At 32.2% G+C, this 21495-nt stretch overlaps 2 protein-coding genes across 2 annotated transcripts; both read left to right on the top strand.

Moving 5' to 3' along the window:
• The first annotated feature begins 3063 nt into the window (after positions 1-3063).
• LOC143230500 (uncharacterized) lies at positions 3064-4850 on the top strand. Its single transcript, XM_076464175.1, has 2 exons — positions 3064-3222; positions 4007-4850. The coding sequence occupies exons 1-2, from the start codon at positions 3211-3213 to the stop codon at positions 4448-4450; spliced, it is 456 nt and encodes a 151-aa protein (XP_076320290.1). The 5' UTR covers positions 3064-3210; the 3' UTR covers positions 4451-4850.
• Positions 4851-10305: 5455 nt separating this feature from the next.
• Positions 10306-12114, top strand: LOC143230499 (uncharacterized). The gene is made up of 2 exons (XM_076464174.1): positions 10306-10539; positions 11461-12114. The coding sequence occupies exons 1-2, from the start codon at positions 10321-10323 to the stop codon at positions 11872-11874; spliced, it is 633 nt and encodes a 210-aa protein (XP_076320289.1). The 5' UTR covers positions 10306-10320; the 3' UTR covers positions 11875-12114.
• The last annotated feature ends 9381 nt before the right edge of the window (positions 12115-21495 follow it).

Below are 21495 nucleotides of genomic sequence, written 5' to 3'. Positions count from 1 at the left end.
CTCTACAAGCCTTTAAAAGATTTCAAGCTGTTTAACAACTTTAACATGACGATTGAATCGATAGAGATGCAAAATACTAAGATGTTGAAAAAATTACAGAATATGTAATTTCGTATATTAGAGAAATTGTAACTATTTCAAGTATCCTTGAAAAATAACCTCTTGATTTACTCTTAACCTCAGTCAAGGAATTTGAGTAGTTTTACGCTTTTACTTGTCATAACACTCAGGTATAGGACTAACTAAATTGTTGGTAGTCTCAGGCTTTTCATTGAAACATTAATTTCCTATATAAAATACACAGGGAGCCTCGGTAGTTAAGGGAATTCATAATTGCAAATTGAAGGTATTTTTCTAAACGTTTGTTTTATGTGAGCCCTATGTTATTAGGACCTTGTAACAACAGAGTTATTCATAAGTAACTTGACGCAAAATCAGTTGGAAAACAAAATGTTTCGAAATATCATTGGTAAGGTTAGAATTTAGATAATTAGGTATCTTCAAAGGCTAGGTTTAACTTACACTAGAATGCTCTAAAGATTAGGGTTATGTTAAATTTAGCAACTTTAAAGTGGAATGATTACGGTTAGAGAATGTTTTCATAATACTCATTTATGAATGAGTAAACTTAAAATTATTAAGATGAAGCACAGAAAGTATGTATATTTTAAATATCCTCAGTTCTTACTCTCATCGGCATAAAAAGAATAGGATCAACCATCCATGGATAGGATGATATTTCGTTTAGTGGGTTTTTCTTGTCCACAATTGCCTATCGCTTGAAGACAAAGTAGTCTGTGAGCTGTAGTTTTTAGTAGAAATTTTTTGGGAGCGGACAAATACATCAGGCTATTACCACAAGCTCTCGAGTACCCATGTAGAAGCAACTGTGTTTCACTCTAACGAAACAAAAAAATGTCGAGATTGTATGTAAAGATAATAAAAAAAAATTGTAATTGGAAACCTACTTTGTGAATTTAATTCTTTTCCAAAGTTTTTATTTCCTAAATTATGTTTAGAATGGGTAAAATTTAAATTCTTCATTTTAATTTCAAATTTATTTTCGGTCTCAATACAAAAGATGTAATAACTGACTCTCCTTTTTATATTTTTATTGGAATCTTTCAATGTTATGCAATATAAAAATATCGTAATTATAAAATAATTATAAGCTAAACTGCTGTGTTAAATAATTGCATCGTGCAAAAATAGTATTATAATATGTCATTAGTCATACAGTTAGTAATTTGAACTCTTTGTAAACCTGAAGGTGACCTAGGAAGGTCGAAACGTTGCTCTCTGCTTTATTAGTAAAAGCATGAATACCCATACTAGCCGTTTTGAGATACAATTTTAACTACAGTTTAAATAAGATTAAAACCAAACGTCATATGTGAAATAGACTAATAACCACCAGTACGAACATATATTATAATGCATTTTTCTGTTAGTTCAGCTAAAACACAAGAACGGTTCCTTTTTGTTAAAATGCTCTTGTCCAACAACGAAGTGGTATTGTACTTGCCAAACTAACAAGTTTTCCATTGTGATTAGGAAGGGACTGAAAGTATGCCATTTGAAACTCCGGACTGCAAGGCCATCTAGGTGCAGTTTAACAAGAAAATAAATAATTCGAAGCTATTCTTAAATCGCTTCTCCCTAAACATTGAAAGAAATGTGAGACGTCTCATGAGATGAAGGCGTGGTTCCGACTAAAACAAGAAACTATGCTAAATAAAAACTTTTAAAAAAGGTTTCCTGAATACGTGGCAGAGAGATGGATAAATACAAAATAAGAAAATATGGATGTACTCTGGTGTCTATTGTTATAATCTGAAATTTCTTAAGTTGTTATGTTTAGCAAGTTTGAGGAATTGTTTGTTTTGTAGATTTATTTTAATTAACCAATATTATGGTTTATTGTTAGTCATATATTAATATTGAACATCCTAATACCATAACTAAAATTCTGAAAAAAACGAAGAAGCATTTTTATATTATGACACATAGTATTTGAAACTTTTATGGTAGATAAATTTTGACGGATATGCGAAAAAGAAAAGTTTAACCAATTTTCTGACAGGTTAAATCACTTGAGTAGCGTAACTCGCAATCCAATTTTCTCCGTAGTTGCGTAGGGCCTGGCATGGCCTAGCGCGTTAAGGCGTGCGCTTCGTAATCTGAGGGTCGCGGGTTCGCGCCCGAATCGCGCCAAACATGCTCGCCCTCCCAGCCGTGGGGGCTTTATAAAGTGACGGTCATTCCCACTATTCGTTGATAAAATAGTAGCCCAAGAGTTGGCGGTGGGTGGTGATGACTAGCTGCCTTCCCTCTAGTCTTACACTGCTAAATTAAGGACGGCTAGCGCAAATAGCCCTCATGTAGCTTTGCGCGAAATTTAAAAAACAGACAATACTGATGAAGAAGTGAAGTAATTTTACCATACATAACAATAAAAGTCAAACTAAAACTTGGGACTAAATACAGTGTGTATATTAATTTACAAAATTTAAAAATACAAACAAATTGATACATGAAATAATACACAGTAAAATTCACACTGACATTTGCATATGTTACAAGAGTCTTAAAATAAGGAGATTTTAAATTATGTGAACAATGAACGTTGTTTACATGTTTCGTTTAAAAACATTCATAAAAAAGCAGGTGAAAAAAGAGGTCTAGGTTCAGCTTTAATTTAAAGAATATCGTCTTCATAGGTTTAATCCATGGACCAGTCTAGGGAGATCTGTTAAATGAAAATGGAAGTTTAGTGACGTAGTTTTAGAGTCGCCAAGAAAAGAAAAACAAAACCAATTCTGAGCCTCAGATATCCAGATCAAACAAATTAACAAAATTTACATCAATATGCATGGCTTCTAGAACCTTAGGCTATCGCTAATATGCTCTGATATTTCAGAAGGCGTCTTCATGAAAATTCCAACAGGTACAGGCCATGGGTGGAGCCCTAGGAGGGAGGGGGTAGGATGACGTAGAATCAAAATGTTTGGTTCTTCTGCAAGGCCATCTTGCTTAGTGACCCTCGGTGACAAAGTTAGGAAGGACATCTTTGGTTTACTTTTGAGAAACGACCATGAAGAAGAGAGTATAAAAGCCAGAATAGTTTCCAGAGTGTGTATCGAGGTACTGTTGTTGGTACAGATTTCCTTAGTAAGGTAGCTGTTGATTCTACATACAATCAATATAAAGATGATGCGATTGGTAAGTGTTGTTAAAACTCTTTGATCGCGGCAGTCATTATTGTTTAAAATTAAACATTTTTAAATGTTTTGAACTTGTAATATTTTATCCAAATGTTAAATTCAACTTTCCCGTTTCTCAAGTTAATAGAAAGTATTATTTTTTAAACTTATTTTAAACGACAGCTTTGTTTCATTTTCTGCACTTAAAATTTCAATCGAATTATTAACATATATATATATCTAGATATTAAATATAGATATATAGATATAAATACACAGAAAGATGTTATACTTTACTTGGCTGGATAAATATTATTAAATATTGATTAATTCCATGGAATGTTAGTGACATATTACGAGATTACTTATGATACATTTTACTGTTTTTTATTACGGTTTTGTGTATTAAACAATATGTCACCCTTCTTCATTATGTAAGAGTCTGAGCTGAACATGATACTGGTTTGATTTTAAAAAAACTTAACTTATTGTTTATTATTTCATATCATGCTGAATAATTCATTTGAATATATATCCAAACGAATGGAATTTCTATCTTTAAAATGTTCTGATATTAATTGTTACATACTAAACAAATCGCTGTGTTAATTAACGTTATAAATTCTAATGTTGATTTTCTCAACAGTTTGGTTAGCGTTTCATCATTTTCATAAATTTACAACAATTGATTTTCTCATTGATTGTAATACTTTATGTATATTTATAGGTTCGGAAATTGATTTTTAAAATAACGTTTTTTAAATGAAGCTTTGTAACGATACAGTTTTGTATTTTTAACTAAGGCAATCCTTGCTTGTCTCTGCGTTGTTGCTTTGGCCGAAGTCTTCCCCTTCAACGTTCCAGAAGGTAAACACGATCCGGCCTTTCTGCAGAACCTGCAACAGGAAGCTCTGAATTACATCAACCAACAACAAGTATCGGATCTCGAGAAACATAAAGCTGAGGAGCTTAAAGTAGAGGAGCGTGCTGCTAAACAGGCTCGTCACTATTACCCTGGTTATTATCATCCTGGTTACTATCATCCCGGCTACTACAACCCTGGTTACTACCACCCAAATCACTACTACCCTGGTAATTACTACGGTGGTTACTACCACCCTGGCCACTATTACTCCGCTTTGCACCACAATGCTGCCCTTCATCAACACAGTTTGGATGAGCAGAAGGCTCTGAAGGAACGAGAGAAAGTCCTCGAAGCAGAGAAGACCCTGATTGCCAGCCATTAAACCTAATGACCCGGTTATATTTTTATATTGATACTCAAATATTTTGTTCTTCAAGGTTACAACAGTTTTACAGATACTTTTACAAATGTTTGTTGTTTTCGCTTTAACTAACAATTTCTAAAGGATTTTCAAACATGAAAGAACACAATTCGCTCTCTACTTGTAAATGCAACGTGTTTTGAAAGACTGGATAATTTACTGCTTGAAATTAATAAAAAGTGAACAAACAATTTTGGTACAGTTTTATTTTACTGGTGAATCCCTTTGCTTAAGTCTTGTGAAATAATTTCATGTATTTACTTAGCTACATGTTGTCTGTCTGTGTTATCATATTCATAACTCTCAGAGACAAATGTACAGATAGCTTACTGTTTTGTATTAAAAACGTTTTTCAAAACTATTTTAAGCCATTCTTTCTATTTTCTTCCGTGCTTGATTATTGTGATTGTTTTGTACAACGCCATTTCAATTGATTTATGAAGTATTGCTCTCAGGAACTTTGGCAACATTTAACAAGATATTGTTTATTGAAAGGACAAAGATGGTGTTTTTGAGAAAACTGTATTATCATTTCTATATGGAATTTGTTTAAGATTGCTACCTCAAAAAATGCTACGTTACAACAGCTAAAACGGATATAATAATATCGATACTAGCTTCCTACAAACACAATTTAAAACTACTCCTAAAACATGAGTTTTCAATACTAGTCATCTTAACTTTCAAAGTATATCAAATACCAACCTTATGATATAGATAATGAAACAGTTAAGCTTAAGCCTATTTTCAGTAACTTCTAATAATGTTGAAAACTTCTTATATTCTCAAGCACACAAATCATGAATTCTTTGTTATACTAACCAGACATGGATCGTTGATGAAATACGTTTAACCTTTATCTTTCGAAATATATTATTGTGTAGTACATTTGGCACTTTATTAGTTAAGTTTTTACAGGTGAAACTCTACTATTCCAAATGTAAACATATATATATATATATGAGAAAATTTGTTAAGTCTAATTCGTGAAATGAAAGGATAATTTTTCACGTAAAAATACTTCCAAGTCAACATATTATTGAAAGTGAGTTTGTAGTAAGTTTGTATTTGTTAAAGTAGATCATTGACTATTGGTGTGCCTTCAGCGGTTCATCGTAATTCCACAGGTTCACCACTCGAAAAATAGGGTTTTGATACTCGCGATGGAAATATAAATATAACTCGTTATGAGCTTTGACTAATAAGTAGTTTTATGTAACTTAATGCACACTCAGTTATTTTCTATATTGTGAGATTAAAATTTAAAGTATGAGTTAATTTCAAACTGCGAAACCAGGTAGTTTAAGTACATTCAAGCTTCTCAACTGACTTTGGGAGGTGGAAATTGGGAAAGGGTGTTTTCTAGACCACCTTAGAACCCCAGAAGAAAATTGGCGGGTTTTTAATGTTTATCGAGGTTAAAATCTACGAGTCCATGCGCACTTTTTCAACTACAAATAAAGACTGAAAGTGCAAATAATAAAAGTGGAACACACGAAATCACAAATAGGCAGACAGACTGACATGTCCACAGCTTTTTCGTTTTTCCTGAAATGCTTGAAAGTTGTGGACATGTCAGTCTGTCTGCCTATTTGTGATTTCGTGTGTTCCACTTTTATTATTTGCACTTTCAGACATGAAAGACGTGTGTATATTTTACACGCCGGATTAGCCGCTAAAGGGTTTTTTTCTCAGTGGTCGTGAAGGCTGCAGCAGACCAGGGATCCCTGATTGTATCGAATCCCTTACCATTGGATGAAGGATCCTGTTCTGCTATTTAACTTGTGGTTGCTGATGTGTGAAAAGAAACCACGCCTAGACGTCTTCCTTAGGGTACTCAAAACTAATCGAAGGTCACCGGACAAGATGTGGACAGAAGAAACCTTTCAAGGACGTTCTCGAGGCTACAAGAAAAAAATGTAATATCGCAACCAACGCTAGGGAGACCCTTACCCTAATCGTTTTCACTGGAGAAGTTCTCGCTTCAATGATCTCTTTATTCCAAAACTCATCGGTAACGTATTGAGAAGGAGAACCTAGATAAACGGAAGGTATACACATTAATCATGCTTAGAAACCCTCTGCAACAAACTGTAGGGTTCTTGGATTGATTTTATCAGTTATTTACGAATCAATTAAAGCAGACCATGTTATTGGTCAATGAGTGATTTGCAACCAATGTGTGAAGGTATTCTTTCAAATTGATGAAAACAACTAGAAAAGTCAATTTTACACCCATTAACTTAATATGAAACACTTGTGTATGGATGTAGTCAACAGTAAGTATAATAGAAAATCATTAGCGATGACCAAAGGAGTATTTCCTATGTATTTCGTCCACTATCACACTTTTTATCCAGTAAATTACCGTCTGTCTCTTCAACAGTAACAGTAACAAAAATTATCATGTTTTATGTAGTTGCCTTATTAAATATTTAATCGTTTTCATACATTTTGACATTCTTGTGTTTTTTATTTCTTTATTTGTTGTTCAGCACAAAACATTACTTGTGCTAAAAGCCTTCAGACTTATTGTTGTACCATTGGAGACTAGCAAGAAAAGATGGTGACACGAAAATTAAGTATTATAAGATGGATAAAACGAAACAAAAATGATGATAACAATAAAAATTGCTTATTTTGACGCACAGATTAAACAAAACAACATAACAATCTGAAAATAGAAGGAACTCGAAAGAATTAAAGGTTACTTTGAGAAACAGGCTATGTGGTCGTGGATACAGTTACTTACTTTGTACTCAGTAAATATTCTTATCGGATAAAAGTTATTTTTAAGGAGAAAAAAGTGATAAGTGAGTTACTGGTTAAGAAACAAAAAACATAATTCATCCTGTGGCCAGTTGAATCTATAAAAAGCTGGACAGTGCTTTTATCCATATTTGTGTCAGAATGTCCACACAAACTTAGAGAAAAGACGATAGGCTCTTCCTATTTCTGATTTGATTGATCGAATGGACGCAGGATTGATTTTTTTTTGGTCCGATTTCGTATTGGAGAAAGAATATTAAATACAATTCCGTATTTACTACGTGTATTTACACGATGTTTGGCAAGTAAAGTTTGCTGTACATGAACAATCAGATATTAGCCAGTCTGAAGAATATTGATACTTTTGTATATCGTAAAGTTTGTATTTACGTAGTCTTTAGAATCGCCGAAATACACATCTAATGTATTTTGTTGTCTCTGCCCATTTTCTTGGTACTTTGTCTGCTCTACCACGAACATTTGCTAAATTAGCAGTTTAGAGTTAAATGAATAGTTGGTAACTAACATCAAACGTGCAAAATCATGTTGGATGGCGCTCTATAGAACGTCATGCCTTGCACACTTTGACCCTCACCAGTGGCATAGGGTTGACTCTTCAAAGCTCCTGACTCAGCAGAGGATGCACTAACATCATCCTATCCATGTAAAACAATATTCACAGACCTAAGATAACTAACACCTTCAGCGTTAGATAATTGTTTAATACTTTGACTCCTGAAAAGGACTGCAGTGGTTGAGCATTAGTGAATCACTACATCTCTAAGTTCACTATATTATTTCAACCATGACTAAATACTAAGGAATTACTACATTTGTAAGTGTCTAGCATGACCAAGTGGTTAAGGCACTCGACTCTAATCTGAGTGTCGCGGGTTCGAATCTCCATCACACCAAACATTATCGCCATTTCAGCCATGGGAGCGTTATAAAGTGACGGTCAATCCCATTATTCGTTGATAAAAGAGTATCTCAAGTGTTGGCGATGGGTGGTGATGACAAGCTGGGTCTCGTCTACTAAACTTCATTCTTAAAACGACTTGACTGTGGTTTCTCATGGTAACTTGGATGAAAGGTTTGTTTTATAAATTTGTAAACCTAAGTGATTCTATATCGAAAGACATTATGTTCAAGGACCAAACGTTGATAAAAATGTTATTATATTAAAAGAATATCTTTGGCTAAGATATATCTTGTTCAGGATTTCATATATTTAACTTAATAATGAATTTCGAATTTTATAATAACGTTAATGTGTTTCGGATCTTGGATATAAGATGCTCTGTATAGTCTTAATATTACCCTTATATTTGACTGGAATTTTAATATATCATTTTAACTTAAGAACAAAAGCTTAATTATATGTGTAGAAGTGTCCGTGATTTTATATTGAAACTGATAATTTAAAGCAAAAATATGTTACTCAAGCCAGCTTAAATGTAACTTAATTCTAACGGTATTTAGAGACCCACACCCGTGAAAACCATTTTAAATCTCCCAAATTTAGTTATCAAAAAATGAATGACATTCATTACAGTACACGTGTATTTTATTACTAAAATTTCAAAGCATATTAAAGGATTAGGATATTATATTAAACTGTAAAACGAAAGTTTTAACTTTCGTTAGATTACAAAAATAAAAATAAAGTTAAAATTATAAGATGAAAAATTCTCATTAAATTTATATGCGCACGCGCACAAATGTGTCTATAAAATATTGATGTGGGCCTTTACACAAAATTATTGAATTTTCAAATTTTTTATGCTTGTTAACAATACTTGAACCTATTTTGTTCGCAAATGCATTCTTGAGAACATGATGTGGTTGTTTTAGATTTGGTGAGTTTCCCGCATGTTTGTTCAAGACATAAGTTTATGTGTTTAATATTTTAAAGCGGGTGTATCACCTAGAATTGTTCATTAAGACATTACTTTGTATTGTACGTTTCAAGTTATTGAGCTTCCAAACTTTTACATTAAGGCATGACATCATATGATAGATATTTTAAAGTGGATGTATTGTCCAATGTTGTGCACCAAGGCGGGATTTTATATTGTCTGTTTAAAGCAATGAGTTTCCCAGCGTTTGGTTATCAGTACATGAGTTTATACATTTAAAAGTATTCATATGTATAGAGAGGGTTAAAAAGCGATTGATACATCAAAGAATGATATAGTAAGTCTACAGTAGATGTCGATATATTAAACATTAGATTAAATAACAGCCAAAAGGTAAAAATGTTATTTGTTTTCAGTTCAAAACACCCTTAACGTGTAAGTTAATTTACTTGCTCATTTTTTGCTTCTTTTCTAAAACAATTATTATATATGTTATTATACAGACTTACAGAGATACATATGATATATTGAAGAAAAATGAAGTAATTTTACCATACATAAGAATAAAACTAAAGCTTGGGACTAAATAAAGCATGTATATTCGTATATACAAATATAAAAATACAAACAAATTGAATATACGAAACGACACGCGGTAAAACTCACACAAATTTGTACATAAGTTCCGAGGGACTTAAAATAAGATGTTCAAGTTATGTGAATAGTGAACGTTGTCTACAAGTTTGGTTTAAAACATTCGTAAAGAAAGCAAAAAGTGACAGTCTTAACCCAATTCATGTGTGTTACATAGTGACTACACAGTTTGCTTTGCAAATCTGCAAAAGTAAATGACAGAAGATAAAAACAAATTAGGTTTAACACTGACTTAAAAAAATATCGTGTTCATAGGTTCACCACCTATTATTGGTCCAGTTCAAGGAGATCTGTAAAAGAAGCGCAGAAGTTTAATGATGTAGTGTTAGAATCACCAATCAAGGAAAATCTTTTTTGTGCTTAACCCATCTACTTTAAACTAATTAGCAAAATTTATTTTAAATACATGTGGCTACTAGAACCTCAGGCTAAACTATATCTAATGCGCTCTGATATTTCAGGAGGTGTATTTAAGAAAATTCCAACAGGTACAGGGCATGGGTGGAGACGTGGGAAAGAAAAAAATTGATAGGATAACGTAGGATCGAGATGCTTGGTTCTTCTGCAAGGCCATCTTCCTTAGTGACCCTCGGTAACAAAGCTAGGAAGGACATCTATGGTTTACTTTTGAGAAACGACCATGAAGAAGAGAGTATAAAAGCCAGAATAGTTTCCAGAGTGTGTATCGAGGTACTGTTGTTGGTACAGAGTTCCTTAGTAAGACAGCTGTTGATTCTACATACAATCAATATAAAGATGATGCGATTGGTAAGCGTTGTTTAAACTCTTTGATCGCGGCAGTCATTCTTGTTTAAAATTAAACATTTTTAAATGTTTTGAACTTGAAATATTATATCCAAATGTTAAATTCAACTTTCCCGTTTCTCAAGTTAATAGAAAGTATCATTTTTTAAACTTATTTTCAACGACAGCTTTGTTTCATTTTCTGCACTTAAAATTTCAATCGAATTATTAACATATATATATATCTAGATATTAAATATAGATATATAGATATAAATACACAGAAAGACGTTATAATTTACTTGGCTGGATAAATATTATTAAATATTGATTAATTCCATGGAATGTTAGTGACATATTACGAGATTACTTATGATACATTTTACTGTTTTTTATTACGGTTTTATGTATTAAACAATATGTCACCCTTCTTCATTATGTAAGAGTCTGAGCTGAACATGATAGTGGTTTGATTTTAAAGCCCACCCACGCTAGTACAGCGGTATGTCTCCAGATTTACAACGCTAAAATCAGAGGTTCGATTCTCCTCGGTGGGCTGAGCAGATAGCCCTTTGTGGCTTTGCTCTAAGAAAAAACACAAAACAAACACTTGATTTTAAAAACATAACTTATTGTTTATTATTTCATATCATGCTGAATAATTTATTTGAATATATATCCAGACGCATGGAATTTCTATCTTTAAAATGTTCTGATATTAATTGTTACATACTAAATGAATCGCTGTGTTAATTAACGCTATAAATTATAATGTTGACTTTCTCAACAGTTTGGTTAGCGTTTCATCATTTTCATAAATTTACAACAATTGATTTTCTCATTGATTGTAATACTTTATGTATATTTATAGGTTCGGAAATTGATTTTAAAATAACGTTTTTAAATGAAGCTTTGTAACGATACAGTTTTGTATTTTTAACTAAGGCAATCCTTGCTTGTCTCTGCGTTGTTGCTTTGGCCGAAGTCTTCCCCTTCAACGTTCCAGAAGGTAAACACGATCCGGCCTTTCTGCAGAACCTGCAACAGGAAGCTCTGAATTACATCAACCAACAACAAGTATCGGATCTCGAGAAACATAAAGCTGAGGAGCTTAAAGTAGAGGAGCGTGCTGCTAAACAGGCTCGTCACTATTATCCCGGTTACTACAACCCTGGTTACTATCACCCAAATTACTACTACCCTGGTAATTACTACGGTGGTTACTACCACCCTGGCCACTATTACTCCGCTTTGCACCACAGTGCTGCCCTTCATCAACACAGTTTGGATGAGCAGAAGAGTCTGAAGGAACGAGAGAAAGTCCTCGAAGCAGAGAAGACCCTGATTGCCAGCCATTAAACCTAATGACCCGGTTATATTTTTATACTGATACTCAAATATTTTGTTCTTCAAGGTTACAACAGTTTTACAGATACTTTTACAAATGTTTGTTGTTTTCGCTATAATTAACAATTTCTGAAGGATTTTGAAACAATAAAGAAGAAAATTCGCTCTTTACTTATATTTAAAACATCTTTACATGTAATTTCGAAATGTTTCAAGTTACTGCATGAAATTAATAAAAGATGAAGAAACAAATTTGTTACAGTATGTTTACTGGTGATTCTATTTTCTTAATTCGCATAAAATAATTTCGTGTATTTACCCAGCTACATATCGTCTGCCTTATATTACTGTTCATATGTTTAAAGACAAATGTACATATATTTTACTGTTTTGTATTGTTTATTGAAAGGGCAAAGATTGTGTTATTGAGAAAATTGAATTAACATTTCTATACGAAATATCCTTATATTTGTAATATCAAAGAACTACAATGTGGCAGTATAAAATTAAGAATTGCAAGTTGGATAAAACGAAAAAAATAAGTATAGAAATTAAATATAGTTAATTTCGGCGCAAGGGTAAACGAAATAAATCATTCCAACCACAAAAAGAAGAAAAAAAAAAGTGACTTCAAGAAATATAATATATGGTATTGGTTACATTGACTTAATTTGTGGTCAGTAAATGTGTTCATCGGTTGAAAGTTATTTCTAAGGAGAAAAAAATGGTAATAAGTAAGATATTACGTTTCTTATTTCATTAACTCAGTATGTACAAGTGAAAATCCATGATTCCATAGGCAAACATTCTTTGTTAAGTACAGGTACTATGTCTGATATATGGAGTAACCATATAGATATACTTCAACCACGTCATGCTGTCAAAAGGAAGCTCATTATAAGTTTAACTTGCCGAGATATTTCACTAATTGCTAATATTTATGTGTTTTCAAGTATCAGTGTACACGTGACCACATTAAAATTTCAAACGTTTGTTTATTTTATTCCAAGTTTGAAAACTAGGTACTTTAGGGACGTTGCAGTTTTTTTAGATGTGGATCCTGGTGAACGTAAACATTTTAGATTGTACAAGGAGGTTTATAGCTCATTTGAGACCCCACCACGATATTGTTTTTTAACATTTATTAATGTAAACTGTCTTTGTACCAAACTGCTTACGTTTTGCAACACTTGAGACCCCACCACGATATTGTTTTTTAACATTTATTTATGTCAGCTGTCCTTGTACCAAACTGCTTACGTTTTGCAACAGCTTCATTAGCTTGGAACAGTAAATATTAAGTGTGAAGTCCATGTAACTACAAATACACAGGTAGTCTTTTATACCAACTCTAGTATAATTTTAAATATTTCAGGAAAAACAAAAATAGTAAGTTATTACCTTACTTCATGGATAAACGTAGCTAAAAACATACACACAATGGATTATTTATACCTGTATACCACGGGTATCAAATCAAGATTTTTACCAATGTGAACCGTGGGATTATTTGTTGAGTCCTCTGGGGTATTTGAGAATTGTTAACAATACTAACAAAGGAAAGTTTACATTCAAAATTTTAATAAAGAATATTCAGATAAAGTCAGTAAAAAACACACTAGCAAATCAGTAGTGATGTTTATTCCGTCTGCTATGTCACTTACTTTTCTCCAATGAGTTGCATTCCGTCTCATCTTTTGTAACACCAAATCTACGGCACTCGTTTTACTAAATATTAATCCATTTTCATATCTTTTCACATAGACCAGAGAAAAGAAAGTTACTAAATCGTGTTCATCGCCAACTGTTAGCCTTCAGTGGTGGGATTCTACTGTCATTTGTGTCGCACATTATGTCATCAAAGATACAATTGAGTTTCTGCCCCAACAAGACAAATCCACGAATCTCTAAAATCACAACTAGGTTTTGCTGGGCTCGTGACCATCCTTTGTTCTATAGACGATGTCCTTACAGCATCTTATCCATCTAAAATTTAATTCATATAGATAACTAAAAATACCAGTTTCAGACAATGATATGTCTCTAGGAAGACCACGACCATTAAGTATTAATATATCATTACATTTGTATGTATATTTCAGTCTCTCTTACTTTGGTATTTGGTGGAACATATATCTGATTTAACTGCTCCTGAACTCCATCATAAAACGATGAACATGTTTATTTTACCAGCGTTTCGTTCGTTTCATCGAATATAATGGAAAAACAAATATTCTGGTTTTGATTCAGTTTGCTAAGACTACTACAAAGATAAAAACAAACACAGAAGTGTTGAGACTTAATGAAATACAGTTTGATATTTATTTGATATATAAATCTTTAAGTAATAATATTTAAGACAAATAGCTAATAATGTTGTTTACTGAAAACATTACTTATATTATTATTTTATTCAGTTGATTCATTTATAAAGATTATCTGAATCGAAAACGTTGTCTACAAAACTTGATAAGAAAAATCCAAAAAGCGTGTGATATTCGTAACTGTAGTTTAAACATGCTGGTAACTTAATCGAGAAGTTTCCTTGGGAAAGTTGCAAAACCCAAACGATCATGTATGGAAGAACATTAAATTCAGGGATTTAATGCTGATAGAGAGACTTATGATCCTGGGTTTAGCAGCTGCCTGGAGATACAATATTAAGGGTTTATTGTTGAGAACAAAATATTGTGTTCTAAAGGTTACCAGTGATACTTTGTTCAAGGGGTTACTGATGATAAATACACAGTATATTCCATGAATTATATACCTTTGATAAAGTGATACTATATTCAATGAGTTACCTGGCCTGATATGGCCAGGTGAATTGGGCACTCGACTCATAATCTGAGGGTCGCGGGTTCGAATTACTGTCACACCAAACGTGCTCGCCATTTCAACCGTAAGAGCGTTAAAATGTGATGGTCAATCCCAGTATTCGTTGATGAACAAGTAGCTCAAGAGTTGGCGGTGGGTGATGATGACTAGTTGCCTTTCCTCGAGTCTTATAATGCAAAATTAGGGACAACTAGCGCAGATAGCCCTTGTATAGCTTTGCGCGAAATTAAAAAAACAAACAAACAAACAATGAGTTACCAATGATGAAGTGATATTATATGTTGGATATACAAGACTGTTTACTGTGCGAGTTATTAGGTATTTCAAGTTTACTGTATGAGTTATTAGATATTTCATTTAGTGATTTTATATTTAATGGTTATTTAGTTTTTATAAAAAAAAAAAGTGTCAAAGTTAATTATTTTAAAAGCAATATTTTTGTTACATAACTCTGTATGAGTCGTGCGTTGTTTATGCAGTTTAATTTTTGTACTTGCTTTTTCTTATATTGCTGACTCACGTTACTCGAATATTAGGTATTCTTCTCGTTGAGTATTGTAACTTTACAGCGTCTTGTCGTGTGTAGAAAGTTCGAGGTCTCCATTGGGCATAGTATTTACGCAGGTAACTAATGAGTCACTAGCGATTGAAAGTTTAGCTGTTATGGCGAAACTTTAAAGTGAGTTTCACAGTTTAATAGAGATAAGGAGAACAATTTATCTTTTCGAAGATTCTTCTAAAGTAACTGAAACTCGTCTGTTTTAACTTTCTCGAATAAACAGATAGTTATTGAAAGTTCTGATACACAAGTGGTAATTCACGGAATAGCGTCAGTGAATTCATAACAAATTTTATAGTAAGAAAAAGATTGGAGAAAAATAATTTGTCCTGTGAATTGGACATTTAAAAAGAAAAGATAATTATTTAGAGACAATTGTGATATCCTGTAGTGGGATTAATTTTTTACTTATTTTTGATTTGTTTTTAAATATATATATTATTTCAAAATAATTGGATTGTGTGCTGTTCGTTTGTTGTTCCAATTTATCGCTTACTGTAAAATAATCCTAGCCCATTGATACTAAAACTCTGACATCTGGCGTCCGTGACAGGATTGTACAGTGGTAAATAACAATAGAAGAAGATAAACGACAGCAGAAGGGGATACAGTTACAGTGATGGCGAAAATATTGAAATTCGCAACTACTCTTTTTAACCATGTCAACAGATTTTGATAAATGGAGCACCTTGGGTTAAGAGATGGAGAACTATGAAAGTTTGTTTAAAAATAACAAAAACTGGAGAGAGAAGAGAGAAACAAAAATTAAAAGAGGAAAAGGAAAGAGAAAGACTGAAAAATAATATAGAAAGGATAAGAAAATTAGAAAAAGGAAGAGAGAAGAGAGACTAGAAATGGAGAGAAAAAGAACACAAGTTAAGATTGCAAAACTCAAGCTTCATGAAAAGAAAGATCCACAAATGACAATAGGATTAGAGCTAGTTGACCCGAAGTGCTTAAATCTGATGAACGGAAAGATGATATGGCTTCTATCCTGCAGACAGGTGAAAAATTTGTCTAAAATTAAAACTGGGAAGAAGGTGACTGGACAGTCTGTCTCAGCCCATTCTCTCAGGAAAAGGCTTACGAGTGCATACAGGCATGATGCCAGAAGAAGTCATACACTATGACAAGTTAAAAGGGGTCTTGTTGACACACTATGAACTTAGTTACGAAGGTTTTCATCAAAGTGAAAAAAGTTAAACCTGACACTAGAGAAACTGTATTTTAGTTTGAGGCACAACTACAGCGATACTTCAAATATAGACGGACATAGCTAAATGTGAAAATACTTTAGAAGGACTGACAGATCTACTAATAAATGATCACGAGCTCAAATGACATTTCAGTCTTCCTAAAAGAGAACACATCAATAGAGGTGGACGAGATGATCAAGGTAGCAGAACAGTGTATGGAAGCCCATTGAGGGAGTATAACTGACAAGTCCAAGAAGAACAGTTGAAATTTAAACCAGTGATGGCTGAGAAGTAGCAGCAGTCTAACAAAGGTGACAGAAGGCTCACAGATAGAAAGGAGAAGAGATGCTGTATTTGTTATAAAATTAGACACATTTTAAAGGAATCCAAGTCCACTACCAACAAAAACAGCAGAAATGTCAACATAGACCAACTGTAGCTATCTATAAAGATGTTGCTGGCAAGAAATAAAGGAGTAACTATGACCATGGATGTGAGTGCAAGAAGAAATAGAATAAAAAAAAACGTATTACGCTAACCACAAAGTTATCCGCAGTGCATTACTAATGGTTAGTTGAAGTTAATAAATAGATCAATAGTGCCAGTTGTGATTAAAATATGTGATAAACGTCATAAGTGTTACAACAAATCATAATATGCCAGTAGGAAAAGGCTATATCATGAACAAGAAAGTGTAGGTCCTATGAAACACAGGCTGCAATGGTGCAGCAGTGAGAACCAATCTAGTATCTAATGATCAGATGACAGGAAAGGTACACCCGTGTATGATAATTAATGGGACAGTGAGAAAGTCTCTCATAACAAAAATAAATATGGATACTTCTCACTACATGGTAGACCTTGAGGCCATCTATATGAAAGGACCATTATGTGACTGGGTGATTGGAAATATACTAGGTAGTTGGAATTTGGAGGAACTAGAAGATAGATAAAGCACGTGCAGTCGCTACAAAAACTCGGTGGAAGGAAAACAAGCTAGTAATATCAAGCTATTGCAAGTATAAGCGATTAACATCCTGAATGAAAGTCTACTGGAACTGAAGAAAGTGCAGAAGAAAGACACTTCACTGCAGAAACTTCAGAACAGTGGCTGAGACAAAGTCGAGCACAATACAAAACAGACAGATACTTTAAAAACAGAGGACTGGAAAGGAGTATTGAGCCAGAACCCTCAAAATAGTTCTACTGGTGAAGTTAAACATATCAAAGGAGGTAAAAAGTTCTTATATAATACGAAGGTCAATGATCGACATTTTAAGATTTTAGCTCTGCTTCTCACAGCCAACAGCAATCTTGTGAGAAAGTGGAAAGGATCTTTCAAAGTATAAAAAGTTATCCGCAGAATGCACTATAAGTTGAAAACGGATGGACGATAAAGATTTACATGACAATTTGTTAAAGAGGTACTTCGAGATAGAAGAAGACATAACGTGTGCAACTATTGAGGTTATAGATGGGACATAGTAGAATCAAAAGATGATGAATTCGTTATAGAAGTTGAAGACCTATTAGACTTAAGACCATTGTGTGGAGATAAGGCGTATAATGAAGTAAGCATAAATGAAAATTGAAAGATTTGAAAAAAAACAAAACAGCCAAAGGAAACAAAAGTTAAAGATGAAATCCAGAGATCCTGTCAATCTAAAGCTCTACCAATTTTATTTTTTTTTGCAAAGAGAGACCAGTAAACGAGCTCTACATGTTTACAACATGTATGTAAATAAATTTTGTATTTTTCTTGTAGAAGGGCTATTTGTTGGATAAATGAAACTATTTAGTATAAGAGTAATTATTTATTTTTTTTAGCTATTTAATACTTAAATATAATAATAATAATAATAATAATAAATTTATTAAGCAATAAATTAGACACAAAAAATCAAATATCAATATAAAACCATCAACAAAGAGTTAACTCGTCCTGTGATGGTTAAACACATAATAAAGTAAAATCAAAACTTACAAAATCAATATAAAGTTCCCAGAATATTGTCATCAGTATTTAAGATCCATTGTTTTAAGTATTTCTTTTGATTAACACGATTAATAGAAGATCTTATACTATAAGGAATAAAATTATGAATACGAGGTGCCAAATAAAGATATTGATGAAGTGTAACTGTTTTACGTGGTGTGGGTACATTAATTGGAAAAAAAGATTGAAGTCGTGTAAAATATGAAGTGACTTTAAAAGGCCTATTAAAAGAAACATGCAATGTAGATAAAGCTAAAAAATATAAATAAAGTTTATCATATGAAAGAGGGGAGTTAAATTTACTGAAATCGGTATCAAGCCTATGAGTAAAAATAAGAGAGAAAACACTTTTTTGCAACTTGTGAATAGGAATTAAAAAAGTCTTATATGTGCCACCCCAAATTGAAATACAATATTGTAAGAAAGATTGAAAGAGAGCATAATATACACTTAACAAAATATGATAAGGAGCACAATGACTAAGTTCAAAATTAGCATAGAACTATATTTTAATTTATTAACTAAAGAATTAATATGAAATTGCCAATTTAATTTTCGATCTAAAATAATTCCTAAATATTTAACAGAGGAAACTTGAGTCAATTTGGGACACTTACAATTAGAGTAAGTATAACAATCACTAGAATGATAAAAAATAGAAGGAAAAGCTGGAATGACACCATAAAGGTTAAACTGAAGAAGAAAAGATTTAGATATATTTAAGGATAAGTCATTACAGAAAAGCCAATTTTAATTTTATTAAGATCACTAGAAATAATGGCTTCATTAATTAGATTTGGCTTACTATAAACAACAGCAATATCATCGGCATAGGCTTGGATATCTCCAAAAACTGTTGGTAAAGAATATCATTTATATAAATGAGAAATAATAAAGGGCCCAGAACAGAACCTTGTGGTACTCCAACATTAATTGTAAGCCAATCACTATAATTATTATGGATACAAACCGATTGCTTTCTATTGTGAAAGTAAGAAAAAACCAATCAAAAACAATGCCTCTAAAACCATAATAAGATAATTTATTTAACAATATTTTATGATTAACAGAATCAAAAGCTTTGGCTAAGTCAAGAAAAACAGCAATTGGATGAAGATCAGAATCCAAAGCTTCTGTAATACTTCCCACAAGTTTAGCAACAGCAACCTCCGTTCCAAGCCCAGGCCGAAAGCCAAATTGAGAAGGAGACAAAACTGAATGTCTATCAAGAAATGATAAAATTCTAATCTTCATAGATTTTTCAAATAGTTTAGAGAAATGTATTAATAAGGAAATAGGTCTATAATTCGTAAAATCAGAAATATTACCAGATTTATAAATAGGAATGACCAATGATAACTTTAAAGCATTAGGAAACTTCCCTTGAGTAAAAGATAAATTAATTAAAAAAAGTCAAAATTGGTGCAAAAAGATTAGCATTAGCTTTCAAAATCTTAACCGAAACACCATCTACACCATTAGAAGCTGAATTTGATAAGGAGAAAATATTATTCATAGTTTCAGATACAGTAACAGGATATAGATAACAAGAAGAAGAAGGAGCAGGAGGCATGCCCTGAGAACAAAATTTAGGATTGGAGCAAGTAGATTTAGCAACATTAACAAAAAAATAATTCAAATCAGATAAATCAGTAGTACCAAAATTACAAAATTTCTTATTTTTTTTTTTAACATCAATAATAGAGTTAACAATATTCCAATTCTGTTTAATAGTTTTAGCATTCTTAAACAGGTTATGATAATAAGTCCATTTAGTCTTACGGGTCAAGCTAACAATATAATTCCTTAAACACTTAAATCTAATCTTTAGATAAATATCATCAGGAAATTGATGTACTTTCTTTTTAACTTATCTCTTTTAATCATTAACAAAACCAATTCACTGGTAATCCATGGCTTAATTTTTCTAAACTTTCGTGACACAGAAACAGTAGTAGTACAACTTTGAATACAATCAGTTAACACTTCAGCAAAATTATCATAAGCAACATTAACATCAGAACAATTCATAACACAGGACCAATCTGAAAAATTCAAACAAGAACTCAATTCATTAAACTTAATCTTTTGAACATTTGAGACATGTTTTAGATCCGATAAAATGTCTATACATAAAACAATTGGAAAATGATCGGTCAAAAAACTCTCAACAATATAAGAATAACAATTTTAACAGTATTTCCACTAATTAAAAATGATCAATACAAGAATTAGTAACATTGGTTATCCGTGTAGGAGAAGAAATAATAATACGAAGATTGTTCTCAGACAAAACTTAAAATATGCATTCTTATAACAAACATCATCAAATGCCAAAACATCTATATTAAAATCACCAACAAGTATATTAATATCATATTTGTATAAATTCAATTCTAATGAAAGCTCATCAATAAATTTCAATACAGGCAATCTAGGAGATCGATAAACAACAAAGAGATTAAATTTCTTATTTTGAATCATACAAAATAAAATTAAAGCATCAGACTTAATGTACTGTACTTCTTTTATCATAGTCAGTATCTCAAATTTAACAAAACTGCCACTCCACTAGCCTTATTTAGACTAGAAGATGAAGAATAAAAGGAGTAACCTGGAATCGAAAAGGAAACAAATCCATCCTCAACAAACCAAGTTTCAGAAAAAGCTATTATATGAAATTTAACAACGCTTGATTGTAAAAAAACAAGAAATTGGTCAAAATTTTGAGTAAGACTTCGAATATTAACATGTATTAAATTTAAATGACCAACAGAAAAACATTTGGTAAATCAGAAAGAGAAGACAAAGTTGGTGTAACACCAACAATATCATCAAAATCATCAGCCATTGCAGTATTTATAAATTATTAAGATCAATCAAGCAACGTAAAACAATGGGCTGAGTAGTTTCTGATTTCCTAATAAGAATATTACCATTCGATACCCAAAGAAATTTATAGCCAAGATCTTTCTGTTTTCGTTTTGCTTGCATGAAAATATCACGATAATATGGGGAGAGATGTTCGTTAACATAAACTGGAT

Source organism: Tachypleus tridentatus, chromosome 10 (genome assembly GCF_004210375.1).
Source record: "Tachypleus tridentatus isolate NWPU-2018 chromosome 10, ASM421037v1, whole genome shotgun sequence".
Taxonomy (NCBI): Eukaryota; Metazoa; Arthropoda; class Merostomata; order Xiphosura; family Limulidae; genus Tachypleus; species Tachypleus tridentatus.
This window is presented reverse-complemented; position numbering and strand designations above follow the sequence as displayed.